Genomic DNA, 14,987 nt, shown 5'->3' with positions numbered 1-14,987 from the left:
CTAATCTGGATTCTATGGAAGTGTGGAAGGGGCCCTCACACCTCTTCTACACTGCCATATAAAACCTAAATTATCTGATTTGAACTCGATTATATGTCAGTGTATAACACCCAGAAGACAGGGGAATTCCAGACAAGAAACAATCAGGGCCAGTTAACACCTCCCAACAAAGGATTCTCCCAGGTAGGAAGCAGCCAGGCTTTGAAGCTGCAAAGCTACTCAGTGCTAATTAAACTGGCTAATTGAAACATTCACACTTGCCTCAGGCAGACAAGGGTTCTTTCTTCCACCCTGGACATTCCACAGATATATGAACCCCTCTTGCCTAGTTTCCAAACAAACCTCACAACCTCTGAGGATGTCTGGCATAGATGGGGGCGAAATGTCAGGAGAGAATGCTTCTGAAACATGGCCATACAGTTTGGAAAATCACAGCAACCTGCAAAATTGCAATATTAAATATCACGATAAAAACAAAGTTTGCTTTTGAGATATTTAAGAAATATTTTAGAGACAGAATCTATGGATACAGAATTCATGGTTATGGAGGGAGACTGTAAAACATGAATATTGCACTCCCATAATAATGGCAATAATGAAAAGACTAGTTGAAAACACATTAACCACCGATCTGGCACACACACATGTTTACAGAGGGAAATTGCACCGCCTACTGGGTGGTTCTCAGAGGCTTATATAACTGAGTTGCACACACGCTGTATCCTTCCTACGCAAAAAAAGAATTTTAAGCTCCCTTCCCAGTTCGAGCAACAGGTTAGTAGCCAGGCTGAGAAAATCCCCTTCAGCCCTTCAACATACTAGGAGTGTTGAGAGGAATAATAATCTTGATTGGACTCAAAGCTTTGAATTTATTTGGAGAACTTTTTTTCTTGCAGACCTACGGTGTTCCCAGATGAGGTTTTTTAGTGCAGTCCTAACACCCGATTTGCACCATCAGGCCAGGGAACTTTGCCACCCTCCCCAGTTTCCAATTATTCTCTTATTTCCTTCTTTCTTTTTCCTCTTCTGTGAACAGAAAGGAAAGTGGGGGGTTAAGGGGGAACAAGTGGCCCATTCCTTGCTTTGGGGTTCACTAGGTTTATATTTTGACTACTAAGCCTAAACTTTGTGGCTACCAGTAGCTTCAGCAGGGCAATTGGACCTGCAAACTAGCCCTGTTTTGCCCTATTGTTTTGTGCTCTCTGCATTGCTTGTAAACAGGATGCCCCCCTCCAAATGTAGACACCTTTCAGCAGTTCAATCATAGTAGCAATGGCCATTATTGGAAGGCTAAGTACAGTAGAGTCTCACTTATCCAACACTCGCTTATGCAATGTTCTGTTTTATCCAACGCATTTTTGTAGTCGATGTTTTCAATAAATTGTGATATTTTGGTGCTAAATACTTAAATACAGTAATTACTACATAGCATTATTTTGTATTGAACTACTTTTTCTGTCAAATTTGTTGTATAACATGATGTTTGGGTGCTTAATTTGTAAAATCATAACCTAATTTGATGTTTAATAGGCTTTTCCTTAATCCCTCCTTATTATCCAACGTATTTGCTTATCCAATGTTCTGCCAGCCCGTTTATGTTGAATAAGTGAGACTCTACTGTAGTACATTTATATCAAAGAAGAATAAATATTCTAATCATTATCTTCAATATCTTCAATTATCCAGTTGTTGAGTTTGGACAGCTATGCATTTTGTGTTTTATTAAAACATTGTGAATTAAAAGGTTTCCCTTTTAAGATCCTACTATTGAAATCTTTAATCTTGTTAAGGGATGTCTACATTTGGGGGTGGGGGAATTGCAAATATATATATATAGCTGGAATTGTAAGTTGTTATGGCTATATGCACTCTAGGGGGAAATAATACATAAATATAAACCATTTGGTTTGTAATTCTCTCTCTCCAGACATGCAGTCATTGCTGGTACGGAACTGATACGCTTAGCTGTTAAAATACTTTTGTAATTCCGAAAAACCAGATGTGTAGGAATTCCCCACTTGTTGCACCATGGATTTGAGAAAGGAAGAAAAAGTTTCCCTTGTCTTGTCCCTCTAGCCGTGACTTTTGGGGAAATGTACAGCCTGATAGTGTCTGGGAGGCTGAAGTTGTGATTTGCTGCAGTTGGGCAGCTGGCACATTCCTTTGCACACTGCATTGCTGGAAACACCAACTTTTGTTTTGTGTTGCAAAAAGAAGTTATTTTTGAAGAAAAAGAAAAGCATATTTAAACCCTGGGCAGAAAAGGTAGAAGGGGGCTTTTCATTAATGCGAAAGGGAGATGCAACTGGGCCAAGGGTGTCATTCCTTGGCACTGTCTCCAGTCTCTGCAGGGAAGGGAGCCAAGAGAAACATTGCTCTTTGCAAAACAAAGGTTTCTGAAGCTGCTTTATTCTGCTTGAGAATATTTCATTCATCACTCTAGATCCGGGATGTCAAATCCATTTTCATCGAGGGCCAAGTCAGCCTTATATTTGTCTTCAAAGGGCCATTAAATCAGTAGATACAGTGGGTCAACTATTATTTTTTTTCACTTAGTGTTCGGTGCTCTTTAGTTTTATCCACTTTGGATCTCCAGTTGTTATTGAACAACAATTCGCATCACTTTTGATTTCCCACTATGCAGACTAGGAATAATGGGGATTGTAGCCCAACAGCACTCGTAGTTCTGAGGCTGGGGAAAGGTCGAAAGACATTTTAAAGTCAGACCGCATATCCACAAGCCTTGTATCTAAATTCAAACTCCTTTATCCTGACTAAAGAGAACAAACTGCAGTCTACCAGGTGTTACTGTATTCCAACTCCCATTTAGTTATGATGTCCAATGATGAGGAATACATGAGTTGTAGTCCAGCATTTGGAGCACCACATAAAATAATGTGAGCTAAATTCAGCCCATGGGCTTTGAATTTCACACCTGTGTTCCAGATAGACCTCATCAGTTTTTTGAGGCACAGGTATTTATTTATTGATTTATTTGCAACATTTATATCCCACCCTTCTCACCCCGAAGGGGACTCAGGACAGCTTACAAGTTATATGTACATACAATATATTATATTATTAGCATAGCACAATATAAGCATTATGTATTACTATATTGTACTATACCACTATATTGCAATATTATTAGTAATATTACATGTAATATAAATATACAATTATAATAGTGTATTATTATTACTATTGTATTACATTATAGTATCATTATCAATATTATATGTATATACAATATATTATTAGTATAGCATAATATTAGTATTATATGTTATTATATATTGTTATATTGACACAGGAGACATAGTGTAATGGTGTCACAGACAGAACGCCAGCAAGTAAAACAAAACTCAGTTTATTGAGGTTACAGAACTAAAAAACGCCCGTAGGAAACAAAGAACAGGGCAAACACTTGACTTCAGTGTGATAAATAACAAAAAACAGCTCAGTTTGAGCTTAAACGGTTCAAAGGAATAAACCGGATTAAACAGAAGTATAATCCGGATTAAATCAAAGTGCTTACTTCAGCCTGGCAAACAATGCAAACAAAAGAGGATCAACAGGAGTCAGAATGTAAACAACAGACTGGAGGCAGATTCCTCTCTGCTACTCAGAAACAGCAGGGGAATAAACCAGGCTTGTTTATTCCTTCCTGCAGCGGACGAAAGCGTGGTCGTAGTCAGGATTCAGTTTAAGGTTCAGCGGCCAACGAAATCCAGGTCCAGGCACAACGGTCAGGGTAACGGCAGTCAGCAGGGTTCCAATCCGGTCCAGAGGTCTATAGCCAAGCGTAGTCGTCCAGAAATCCAAGGGTCTCACCGATAGCCAGCAGAAGGGATAATCCGGAATCGAAGTCAATCAGTCCAGCGTCAATCCAGTAAGTAGGTATTGCCCGTCAAAAAGACGACGGAGGTCCAAGCTATTGAGATTAAACACAAGTTGCACAGAGAAAAACCCCGCACAGTTCCTCCCGCCGTCGATGCCCAGTGTCCTCGGTAAACTTACGTATCCAGCAACGAATCACACCCGTCTTCAGGAAGTTCCCCAACAAGAGCCCAAGCGTCCGTCCAGATTACCTTGCCCAACGCAATTAGACATTGATCCCAAACCCCAATTTATCCCAGTTCAAGCTCATCATCGCTGTCAGCTGCCATCCCAATTCCAGACGCCCCAACATCATCATCCTCATCAGAGCTTAAGCACCTTTGACTACGCCCCACAACATCCCCAGCTGTGGATCCCGCTCCATCCCTCCAGCCAGTCCATGGGTCTGATCCTGCAACCCGCCAATCACCTCCCATGCTTTCATTGCCTGTTTCCCCAATACCCAAATCCTCCCTCACACGAGTCCATTCCATGTCATCCTCCTCCGAGCTGGCCATCTCTTCCTCCAAACCCTGAGAAAAACCCTCAAATGATTCCTCATCTGTCGGGTCTGTAAACAAATCCCGGAGCCGTTTTCTTTCACGCTCCTCGAAAGAGTCTGACTCTCGAGGAGTCTTATGACCCCTTCTTCTATTACCGGAGCCCGAAGGCTCAACCATAACAAATGGTGTCTTCCTGCCCCCCCCCTTCTTCAGTCTGGCCCCAGGTATAGCTAGTATTTGGAAGGTCACCAGGGCACCTCACACTAAATATGACCCAGCTTGTCTATTTTTGGAGGCCAGGCATTGCTAATACAGTTGTCCCCTTACACATGCAGTTTTGACATTTACCTGTTTGATTATTCACATATTTGTTTAAAATGTTCTCTCTGCGGATCCCTAGGGCTTCTAGTGTCGTTCCATGCTTCACTTCCCCTGGTCATGATGGAGGACCTCAAGATTTCCAAAGAGAACACTTTTCTAGGAATTTCTAGGTCCTCCAGTGCAATTCTGTGTCCAGCTTCCAGTGAAAGTCAATCATAGAGTCATGCTGGAAGTCCTAGACATTCCTCAAGAGGTGTTCTCAAATTTTATACCAATTTTTTTGTTTGCAGTTTTTTAGAATCATGGTGGTCCGGTGTCTTTAACCACATAGAATGTTTAGGGCTGACTGTATTAGGGAGATCAGCAAAACATATCAGGTAACCCTTCTCTCAAGCTTTTGGCCTAAAATTGGATTGAGACCCAACATTAACATCAGGTCTTTGGCACAATATCTTCTAAAATCAGAAGACGTCCGGGTGATAAGGCTTGTCATGAAGTAATTTCCTCAACCAGAACAGAGATGATAGAAACAAAAGCAAACATACTGAAAGCTGTCCTGTTCTTTCTTCAGTTTCCCACCCCCCGTATAGTGTTTCTTTTTAAAATTTTCATTTTGTCAAAACAGGAAAGAAAATACTTGGAAACATGGCTGGGAAACCTAAGCTTCATTACATGAATACAAGAGGCCGCATGGAAACCATAAGATGGCTGTTGGCTACAGCTGGAGTTGAGGTTTGGGTTCAGTTTCCCCCCTAAATAGATCATATTTCTTTAATAATTCATTTGAGCTACCAATTTATATATATGCATAGTTAATTACTTCACTGCAGGTGTGGAAGGGAGCATTTTCATTTCATGCCCATACTTGCTTATTACCTTTCAGGTCGAGAGAGTGTGACTTGGCCAAAGTCACCTAGGGCGCTTCCAGACAACGCCAAAATCCGCATTTTAGAACTGAATGAAAAAATCCCAGGACCTGAGAACATGTCCCCACACAGACCTGTCAGTCCTGGGAAATGTTCCCCTGCATTTTGTTTCCTTTATGACCTAGGCTTTCTGACTCTGGGGCTTCACTTGTTTTCAGCTGCAGTCGAGGAGATAGGCTTTTAAACTTTTCCACAGACCTGTATTTGCCCAGCACTCTTCCTGCTGTTGCTCCCTTATCACATAAGCCCATTTCCTTGCATCACATTAGAAAGAAAATTAGAAAATAATAAAATGATGCATTTTATTTTCTAATTTTCTTCTAGTGGACTCTACCATTGTGTTGTCAAAGGCTTTCATGGCCGGAATCACTGGGTTGCTGTGAGTTTTCCGGGCTGTATGGCCATGTTCCAGAAGCTTCTGGAATATGCCATTCAGTCTGGAAAACTTACAGCAACCCAGGGAACCTACCATTGTTTCTGTTTGATGAAGGTGGGGGCAATTTTGCAAACAGAGTATACATTGTTTTGTTCATTACTTATTATAAAACTGTTTTCTTCAGAGAATGTTTAATTATGAGGAACCTATTTCTGCCTGTCATTGGAATTGGGGCTCAAGTGACCTATTCTTTCTTCATAGCCGGCCCCAGTATCTCTCCCCAGCATGATATTGTTTCCTCAGCAGTGCCACGAATGAATGTGAAAGAATAAGCAGAGTAGGGGATCTTCAGCTTCTTTCCTTCCATGCCTCCGAGGTTTTTGAAAATACTGAGATTGGGAGGTTGTGCATTTTACATTACGAGATTCTTCAGATCATTTGACTTTCTTTTTTTGTTTCTTTTCTTTTTGTTGGTAGTTTGAAGAACCAATGATCAAATCAAAGGCAGATCTAGAAAAATTGAGGAAAGGTGAGTTTGTTGTCCAAATATTTTATGTATCTACTTTGGAGTAGTATGAATATATAGGATTCACAAATATTTTATGCATTTGTAAATAAAATCCCTTAAGATATTAGCATAGACATTAAAAAAATACATGGCTAACTACACTGCTAAATTGCGATATTACTCCCATCACACTGAATGGCAAATCTTGAATTGATAGTAATAGAGCAGTGGTTCTCAAGCTGTGGCTCCCCAGATGTTTTGGCCTTCAACTCCCAGACATCCTAACAGCTAGTAAGCTGGCTGGGATTTCTGGGAGTTATAGGCCAAAAATGTCTGGGGACCCACAGGTTGAGAACCACTGTGATGGAGCAAGAGAGGTCTGTTCTTTGAACCATGTAAAGAACAGATGGGCCTCTATAGCAGTGGTTCCCAAACTTATTTGGCCTACCGCCCCCTTTCCAGAACAAATATTACTCACAATAGAAAGGTACAATCGCCCCACTGGATTTCTGCAGTGCCCACCAGGGGGGCGGAAGCACCCACTTTGGGAATCATTGCTCTATAGAAACAAGAAACAGATGTTTTCATATAGGGCTAGTTAGTCATGTTCTGCATTGTGTATGTACAGTTTTAGGTAAGAATAAATTGTTATGTACCTTTCAGCTGTTTCCAACTTATGACAATCCAAAGGTAATTCTGTCATGGTGTTTCCTGGTGAGACTTGCTCAGAGGTAGTTTGCCTTTGCCTCCCTCTGAGGCTGAGAGTCTGACATACCCAAGATCACTCATCCATGGCTGGATGAAGATTCAAATCCTCATCTCCAAAGTTGTAGTCCAGTCCTCAAAAATTGCACAATGCTGATTCTCGTACAGAAATAATAGTGAATGCATAATATTTTGCCTATCCTGCATTGGCTGGAGAAAAATTTACTGATTTCTCCCCAAATTTCCTTTCATAAGATGGAGTCCTGCTCTTCCAGCAAGTGCCCATGGTGGAAATAGATGGGATGAAGCTGGTGCAGACCCGAGCCATTCTCAACTATATTGCAGAAAAATACAATCTCTATGGTAAAGACATCAAGCAGAAGGCACTGTAAGCAACATTTCTACGTTTGGTGACACATTTACATTACATTAGGCAATCCCTCGTAGACCGAGGATGATGGTTCTCCATCATAGTGTCAGTGGGTCCGTAGGTGGCTGTGGAGCACTATTCTTGATCCGCATGTTCTCCCGCAGTGAAGATGTCAGTTTCCACATGGAAGGCATTCCCGGTCAGAGTTGGCTTGACACACCTTTCTCTTGGCACATTTCTCACTTAAGCCCTTTCTTTGTGCCTCTTCGAATTCTGCAGCACTGCTGGTCACAGCTGACCTCCAGTTCTCAGTGTCTATGCCACAGTTTTTACGGTTGGCTTTAAGCCCATCTTTAAATCTCTTTTCCTGCCCACCAACACTACGTTTTCCATTCTTGAGTTGGAAGTAGAGTAACTGCTTTGGGAGACGGTGATCTGGCATTCGGACAATGTGGCCAGTGCAGCAGAGTTGCTGGGGTGAGAGCATCGCTTCAATGCTGATGGTCCTTGGTGAATGCATGTTTGCTTAGAAAGATAGGAGAAGTCTTTTTTGCCGTATGAGTCAGTCTATTTGTGATGTCTCATGGGCCATGTAGTCCTGTTCCTAGTACTATGGTGACAGATGAAGAGGAAAACTTTGGTTTCCCACCGATTCAGCCAGAATCGGAGGCCCTGCACCTGCAGGATGTTTGCCCTCAAGAAGTCAGCCAAACAAGCCTTGGGCAGAATTCTCCCCCGTTCTCTCGCCGGGATGATTATAATCAAGATAGAGGCGCTCGGGAGGCGAGTCGCCGAAGCGCCAGGATCGCTGCCAGACAATTAGCTGATTAAGCCTGTTTCCCTTGGGAAATCTTAAGGAGTCATGCATCTGGACACAGTTTGGGTTTCACTTCTTGTTCCCCAGGGAAAGTGTTCCTTGGCGGGAAAACAAGATCCTATATAGCTATTTCCCGCAAGGGAGATCCTTGCGGAGTCAATTCGTCAGCTTCTGGAGTGAGTTCGTGTGTAGACTACGCTACTCCAGTTCCTTTGTTTCCAGGACCTTGCCACGGATCTTGTACCAGTTCCAAGCCAGCCTTGTTCCCCGGACCTCGTCACGGACCACGTTCTTGCTTCTTGCTGCCTCGTATCAAGCCTTGTTTGCCAAGAATCCAGTTTGTTTCTCAGCCTTGTTGTCAAGCTCCATTGGACTAAAGGACCTTGTCATTTCCCCACACTTTGCTTGGCAAAGTGTGTGTTTCGGTTATTGGATTATAACTTTGGACTCTAATATCTCATATTGGACATTGTTTTCCTGGACTATATTTGACCTTTCCTGAAAGGTCTACTTCTGAACTTTATTCTTCACTTGTTTTTATTGACTTTATATATTCCTTTAATAAAGATATTAGATAGAATCTGGCCTCTGCGCATGGTTATTGGTGCTCCGTAGCCTGGGTCTTGACACTATTTTAACTTACTGCCACTGCCAAAACAACTAAAAAGTGGTGGAGCGCTTTTTTATCACATCAGAAATTACTTGAGAACATACTGCAAGTCGCTTCTGGTGTGAGAGAATTGGCTGTCTACAGAGATGTTGTCCAAGGGATGCCTGGGTGTGATACTAGGAGGCTTCTCTCATGTTCCCACAAGTTAGAGCTGACAGCCGGAAGTTCACCCTGTCCCACGGATTTGAACTAGCAACCTTCAGGTCAGCAACCCAACCTTCAGGTCAGCAGTTCACAAGGGTTTAACTCACTGCACCACCACTGCTCCTACAGGTTGAGCACTGTTAGCTTACAATTGAGTTCAAATAGACTTCATTAGAAATCAAAGGTTGTTTCGGCAGAATTCATCCCCTAATTTGGGGCAGGCAGCATGTACTCTTCTGTTTGTCATTAAACTGCCACTCATTGGCTCTAGCTATTGATTTCAATATTAACTGATGATGGATGCTGCATCCAACAACATCTGGAGGGCTGCATATTGCTCACCATTGCTCCAGCCCTTCATTTACAATCCAAACAGGAATTCAATGCACCTTTTCTAATGTTTTGTGTGAATTACATGAACATAAACATTACATAAAAGAATGTGATTTTTAAAGGAATGCAGTATGAACAATATAAGACTAGTCCTTCACAAATATACACAAATAAGCTAATTCATTTCAACAGGATTGCATCGAGTCTGGAGTGGTAAATCAGGAAAATACCACCTTAAATTCTGTAGATCCATCCAATGGAATTCTGGGATTTATTGTTTTGCATGGTATTTAGTAGGATGGAGACATGGTGGTTAAAGTAAGGTCAAGCTGCTATAATTAGACATTGTGAATATACTGCAGATCAAAATAACTGGAAGACTTTTTCCAGCAGGGAGAATGAGTATTGTGTGTTTCAGTTTTACAGAACAAACCATGTGGCATGTAGTTAGGAAGTATAACTGGCACATCCTCTTTTTTTTTCTTTTTCTTTTTTTTTTTACAGAATTGATATGTATGGTGAAGGTGCTTACGACCTGGGTGAAATGATCATGATGTTGCCCTGGAAATGCACTGATCCAAAGGAGAGGGAGAAGGAAGCAACAGCTCTCATTGAGAAAGCCACTGACAGATATTTCCCAGCCTTTGAAAAGGTAGGAGGATACATATAATGAGAGAATAATGCCTAATTTCAGTGATTGTTAGTCATTGTTAGTACAACTGTTTTGGTATATCAGAAATCAGGAACAGCAGAAAGGAATAAACAAGAGCTAATGTCCTGCAATGGAGGCTATATTTCATATTACTACCACTTAGTAGTGAATGTTGATTATGTGTCTTGGGACAACCTGCACAACAGGGCACTGTCTGGGAGACCCCAAAACACAGCAGGGGCTTCATAATGCAATACCACTCATAGTGCTGCAGTGCCCACTGCACAATGGGATGTACTGCACAGTGGGACTCATGGAGCTATGATGGCTGCTTTTACTCACTGTTCTTGAAGATATGGGTCCATCTCTTGCTCTCATGAGAATACAAGTGTTGTACAGTGCTGCAGTTTTACTTTTATGTCATAAGTCATAAACGTGACACAAGTGCATTGAAGGATACCATGCTGGAAACTTGAAATGAGGAAAATGCTTAGAGAAATACATTTTTAAATATTAGGTGCATCTGACCTATTCTGCTACTTACGTCTTGGATCTTCTTGGTATCTTAAGCTGGATCTACACTGCCATTAAATACAGTATGTGGTTCCAGATTCCACTGCTGTATAATCCAGTATCCGATTCAAAGCACATAATCTGGATTCAGGAACTGGATTAATTGGCAGTGTAGATGGGGCCTTATATACACTTACATCTGGAATTCTCTGGATGTCTTATACCCACTTGAAATTCCCCCATAGATACTTCTGTCTGATGTGGAACATTGGTATTCAGTTCAGAGTCATAGAAGTGCCATTCTGCAATCTTGGCAGTATAGCCATCTGTTCTTGCTGAAATTGGTGGCAGGACTCCTTTGGTTGTGTATTCAAGTGCAAACTGTTGCCGTTCAGGAGCTGCATTTGCAATAAAGAATCATAAAGAAACCACAAAGGCCATCTAGTCGAGCCTCCTGTTATTCATGTTGCATCTTCATGGTGTCCAGTGGCTTTTTCAAAAACATAAACCCAAGCCAGACAGGAACCTTCTGATGTACTGATACAGTATTTTCCAATGGGTGATCCTCAAAGTAGTCCAGCTTAGAGCAGTGACTGTCAATAGTTGTCTCTTGGCACATTTTGGATTCAGCTTCAAAAGTCTCCTTTAGCATGGCCAATGGTCTGTGATTGCGGGAGCTGCAGTCCAAAATACTTGTAGAAGCAAAGGCTTGAGAACCACTGACCTGTAGCACTGAAAGCCTCTTAAAATGTTTCCTGTCCTGTAGGTCCTGAAAGATCATGGACAAGATTTTCTGGTGGGGAATCAGCTCAGCAGAGCAGATATCCAGGTGCTTGAGGTCATTTTAGCAACTGAAGAGATGAAGGCTGACGTCCTCTCCAAGTTTCCTCTTTTACAGGTAAACAACCAGTTTTGGGAAAGCTTATTGGACTTAAAGCCTTTTAAAGGTAAACAACCCATTTTGGCAAGACATGGAATTTCAGCACACTAATGAAGTTTACTAGATCCTGTGCATTCACAGTATTCCCAAAGCCATTGGAAGGGTTGGTGTACAAGTGTGTGTGTGTGTTGGGGGGGAGGGGGGGGTCACAATCAACAATCTGCTCAGCTCAAGAGGGCAACAGAAATTCATTGTTCACAGTGGCTGTTGAATAGTAAATAGGGCTTTTCATGGTCCTTGGTTGGGAATAAGCATGAATAAGGAGATACATGTTGAATATAAAGTCATGAATGTGCAACTCTTGATGAGGCATTTAAGATTTTGGACTTGGCCACAAACTTTCTTTCTTTAAACAGAAAGATTAGGATTAACTATAGTCAGATAAGGATTTTATGAGTTACATGCTACTTATACATCTATTTATTTTTTTCAAGGGTTGAAGGCAGTTTATTTTCATCATAAAGATGTAATGTCATTATGCTGTTCAGTAATGAATATTCATCCTTTCTTTGTGTAAAATTATTGCATTTCTCACTACTCTCCCTTTTTTGTAGGCCTTTAAAGCAAGAATAAGCAACATCCCCAACATTAAGAAATTTCTTCAGCCTGGTAGTCCAAGAAGACCACCCCCTGATGAAGCAACTGTTGCCGATGGATTTAAAATTTTTGATTGAATTGTTGCTGTCAATGATGGCCTATTCACTATTGTTCACTATTGTAGCTTCAAGTAAAATGCAAAAATTGAGATGGAGCAGTTTTTTCAAACAATTCCAGAAGCCTGAAATCAAACATTGGCATAAGGTCTGGGTAAAGCCACATAACTACATTAGGAAGCTCAGTTGATAACAGAACTGCAAAACTGACTACGAAGAAACTATCATAGTAAGGTATATTATTAGACTAATATAAAATAAAATATTCTACAGCAATCGTGTTTTACTTAAGCATTTATTTGACTAGTCTGTAGCCTGCCTGATGCACCATAATTACACCGACAGACTTGAGGTCCTTCCACACCATGCAGTTCATAGTGCTGTGGTTCCAGGTTTAATTGCTATGGCAGCAGTCCATTAAACTCTGGAATTTGCAGTTTAGGGAGGACACTTCTGAATTTTCATCCAGAGAAGTCCAGTAGAGCCCCACCAAACTTCAAACCCCAGGATTTCATTGGGTTTAATTATAAAGTGGCATCATAAAGCTGTAAGTGTGAAGTGTGAAACAACTCAATATTGTGACACAGTCTTAAAATTCTCATATTGCCTAACTGATACCTAGTACAGCCTCTTCAGGTTTCCTTGTACATGCTGTTCCCAAGTTACAAACATCTGATTTACAAATGACTCATAGTTAAGAATGGGCCTAAAACAACAGGAAGTGAGATAAATCTCCCCATCAGAAGAGAAATCCACTCCTTAAAGAGTTATGGGGAAAAGGGGTCTCCACTGGAACTTTCTCACCAATCCTTATTTCCACAATAAGCCAATTTTTCCAAATCCAATGATCACAGAGACAGAGAGTGAAGTCAAATCTGAACAGGGGCACAGACAACAAAGCAAATCTCATAGGGATGTTAACCCTTCCCTATGCTATCCAAAGCTACAATATATATTTGGCTGGAGTTACACTTTAAAAATATGCCTGTTCCAACTTGCATACAAATCCAACTTAAGAACAAACCTACAGAACCTATCTTGGCAACTGCCTGTATTGGAAAAGGATACCGGATGTACATGAACAAGAATAGACGTATTCCAGAATTCCATTTTTATTCCCTCCTCCAAGTCACAGAACATACATTTCACATTGGAGAACATCAGTTTCTAATTACAGTAGAGTCTCACTTATCCAACGTTCTGGATTATCCAACACATTTTTGTAGTCAATGTTTTCAATATATCATGATATTTTGGTGCTAAATTCATAAATACTGTAATTACTACATAGCATTACTGTGTATTGAACCACCTTTTCTGTCAAATTTGTTATAAAACTTGATGTTTTGGTGCTTAATTTGTAAAATCATAACCTAATTTGATGTGTAATAGGCTTTTCCTTAATCCCTCCTTATTATCCAAGATATTCGCTTATCCAATATTCTGCTGGCCCGTTTATGTTGGATAAGTGAGATTCTACTGTAGAAGCACAAAGGAATTCATGAGAAAAAATGAGTCTTGCCCTGGGGCCCAAACTGACACTGGTAGTTACAATTAAAATAACATTTTAATGGAAGTGTTTTCATGTCATTGGAGCATGATCCCCACACATTTGGAGTTTCTTCACAACAAGACCTTCTGTAATTTGAACCATGAAATTAACGAGGATCTACACAATCTCCCCCAAATTAATTTTACTGGAATATATCGGGGACTGACTGGTATTCTGTAAGATTTCCATTTATTGGCAAATACATAGACCCTGCAGGCTTCCATGCCATAGAGGCAATACATGCATTCCATGCATCTATTTGAAGGAGCTTTCCAATGTATTGAACTTTATCCCAGATTCAAGAGGCTGATGTCCCTAACATCAGCACCCCAACAAGGTCTCATCTGCAAATAAGGTGATAAAACACAATGTTTTGCTTTCCTGATTCTTTCCGCATAAAACTGACCATTGAATGGGGAAAGGGGATTAAAATTAGGCATTTTCCTTTCTGAAAGAAACCTCAACTATTCCTTATCCTTCCTAAAAGGTAATCTTAAAGGAATGGTGAGGTGGCTATGATGTTAGGTACCCTTTTACCTGTGTATGGACCGTGTTCTGACTTAACCAGAAGCACTGCTTGAATATCAAGCAATAAGTGTGTGCTAGAAATAATACCATATGAAAGCTGACTAGCACAATGTGGGGATCACAACTAGACACAGTAAAGACAGCAGCTTTGCTACTGTGCTGCTGAATACGCATGCCCAGTATAGAATACATCTCACCACATTAAATCAGTGGATGTGGATCTTAATGACATGCCGAATTATCATAGATTGTCTGATCCCCACACCACTGGAGAAATTATACTGATATCCACTGGGAAGTAGCAGCGAGCAATGAAAAGACCAGGGCATTGACATCTCCAGACCATCCTCTTTTTGGGTATAAGCTAGCATGCCAATGACTTAAATCAAGAAACAGCTTCCTAAGATCTACAGAGGCATTTATAGGACCACCTCAGCAAATGAGAGTCCAAAAGTGGTGGGCTAAAACCTGGAAACTCAATCAGTGACCAAGACTGGATGAGGAACTCTGTCCCGGGCACAAAGAGATCTGGGCGACTTGGAAGTAACTGAACAGACTGCGCTCTGGCACCACTAGATGCAGAGCCAACCTTAAGAA

General features: G+C 41.0%; 1 protein-coding gene across 1 annotated transcript; it reads left to right on the top strand.

Moving 5' to 3' along the window:
• Nucleotides 1–668: 668 nt before the first annotated feature.
• LOC100553824 (glutathione S-transferase A2) lies at nucleotides 669–12,586 on the top strand. The gene is made up of 7 exons (XM_003215439.3): nucleotides 669–774; nucleotides 5,329–5,435; nucleotides 6,483–6,534; nucleotides 7,474–7,606; nucleotides 10,057–10,204; nucleotides 11,484–11,615; nucleotides 12,212–12,586. Exons 2-7 carry the CDS (start codon nucleotides 5,349–5,351, stop codon nucleotides 12,329–12,331), a joined length of 672 nt encoding a protein of 223 aa, XP_003215487.1. The 5' UTR covers nucleotides 669–774; nucleotides 5,329–5,348; the 3' UTR covers nucleotides 12,332–12,586.
• Nucleotides 12,587–14,987: the final 2,401 nt, after the last annotated feature.

This window comes from Anolis carolinensis, chromosome 1 (assembly GCF_035594765.1).
Source record: "Anolis carolinensis isolate JA03-04 chromosome 1, rAnoCar3.1.pri, whole genome shotgun sequence".
Taxonomy (NCBI): Eukaryota; Metazoa; Chordata; class Lepidosauria; order Squamata; family Dactyloidae; genus Anolis; species Anolis carolinensis.
This window is presented reverse-complemented; position numbering and strand designations above follow the sequence as displayed.

Bases quoted from the DNA above. Each gene is read 5' to 3' on its own strand.
- LOC100553824 (XM_003215439.3), top strand. From the start codon at position 5,349: ATGGCTGGGAAACCTAAGCTTCATTACATGAATACAAGAGGCCGCATG. The intron at 5,436-6,482 runs GTTTGGGTTCAG...TTTTGTTGGTAG, and splicing joins TGGCTACAGCTGGAGTTGAG to TTTGAAGAACCAATGATCAA. The intron at 7,607-10,056 runs GTAAGCAACATT...TTTTTTTTACAG, and splicing joins GACATCAAGCAGAAGGCACT to AATTGATATGTATGGTGAAG.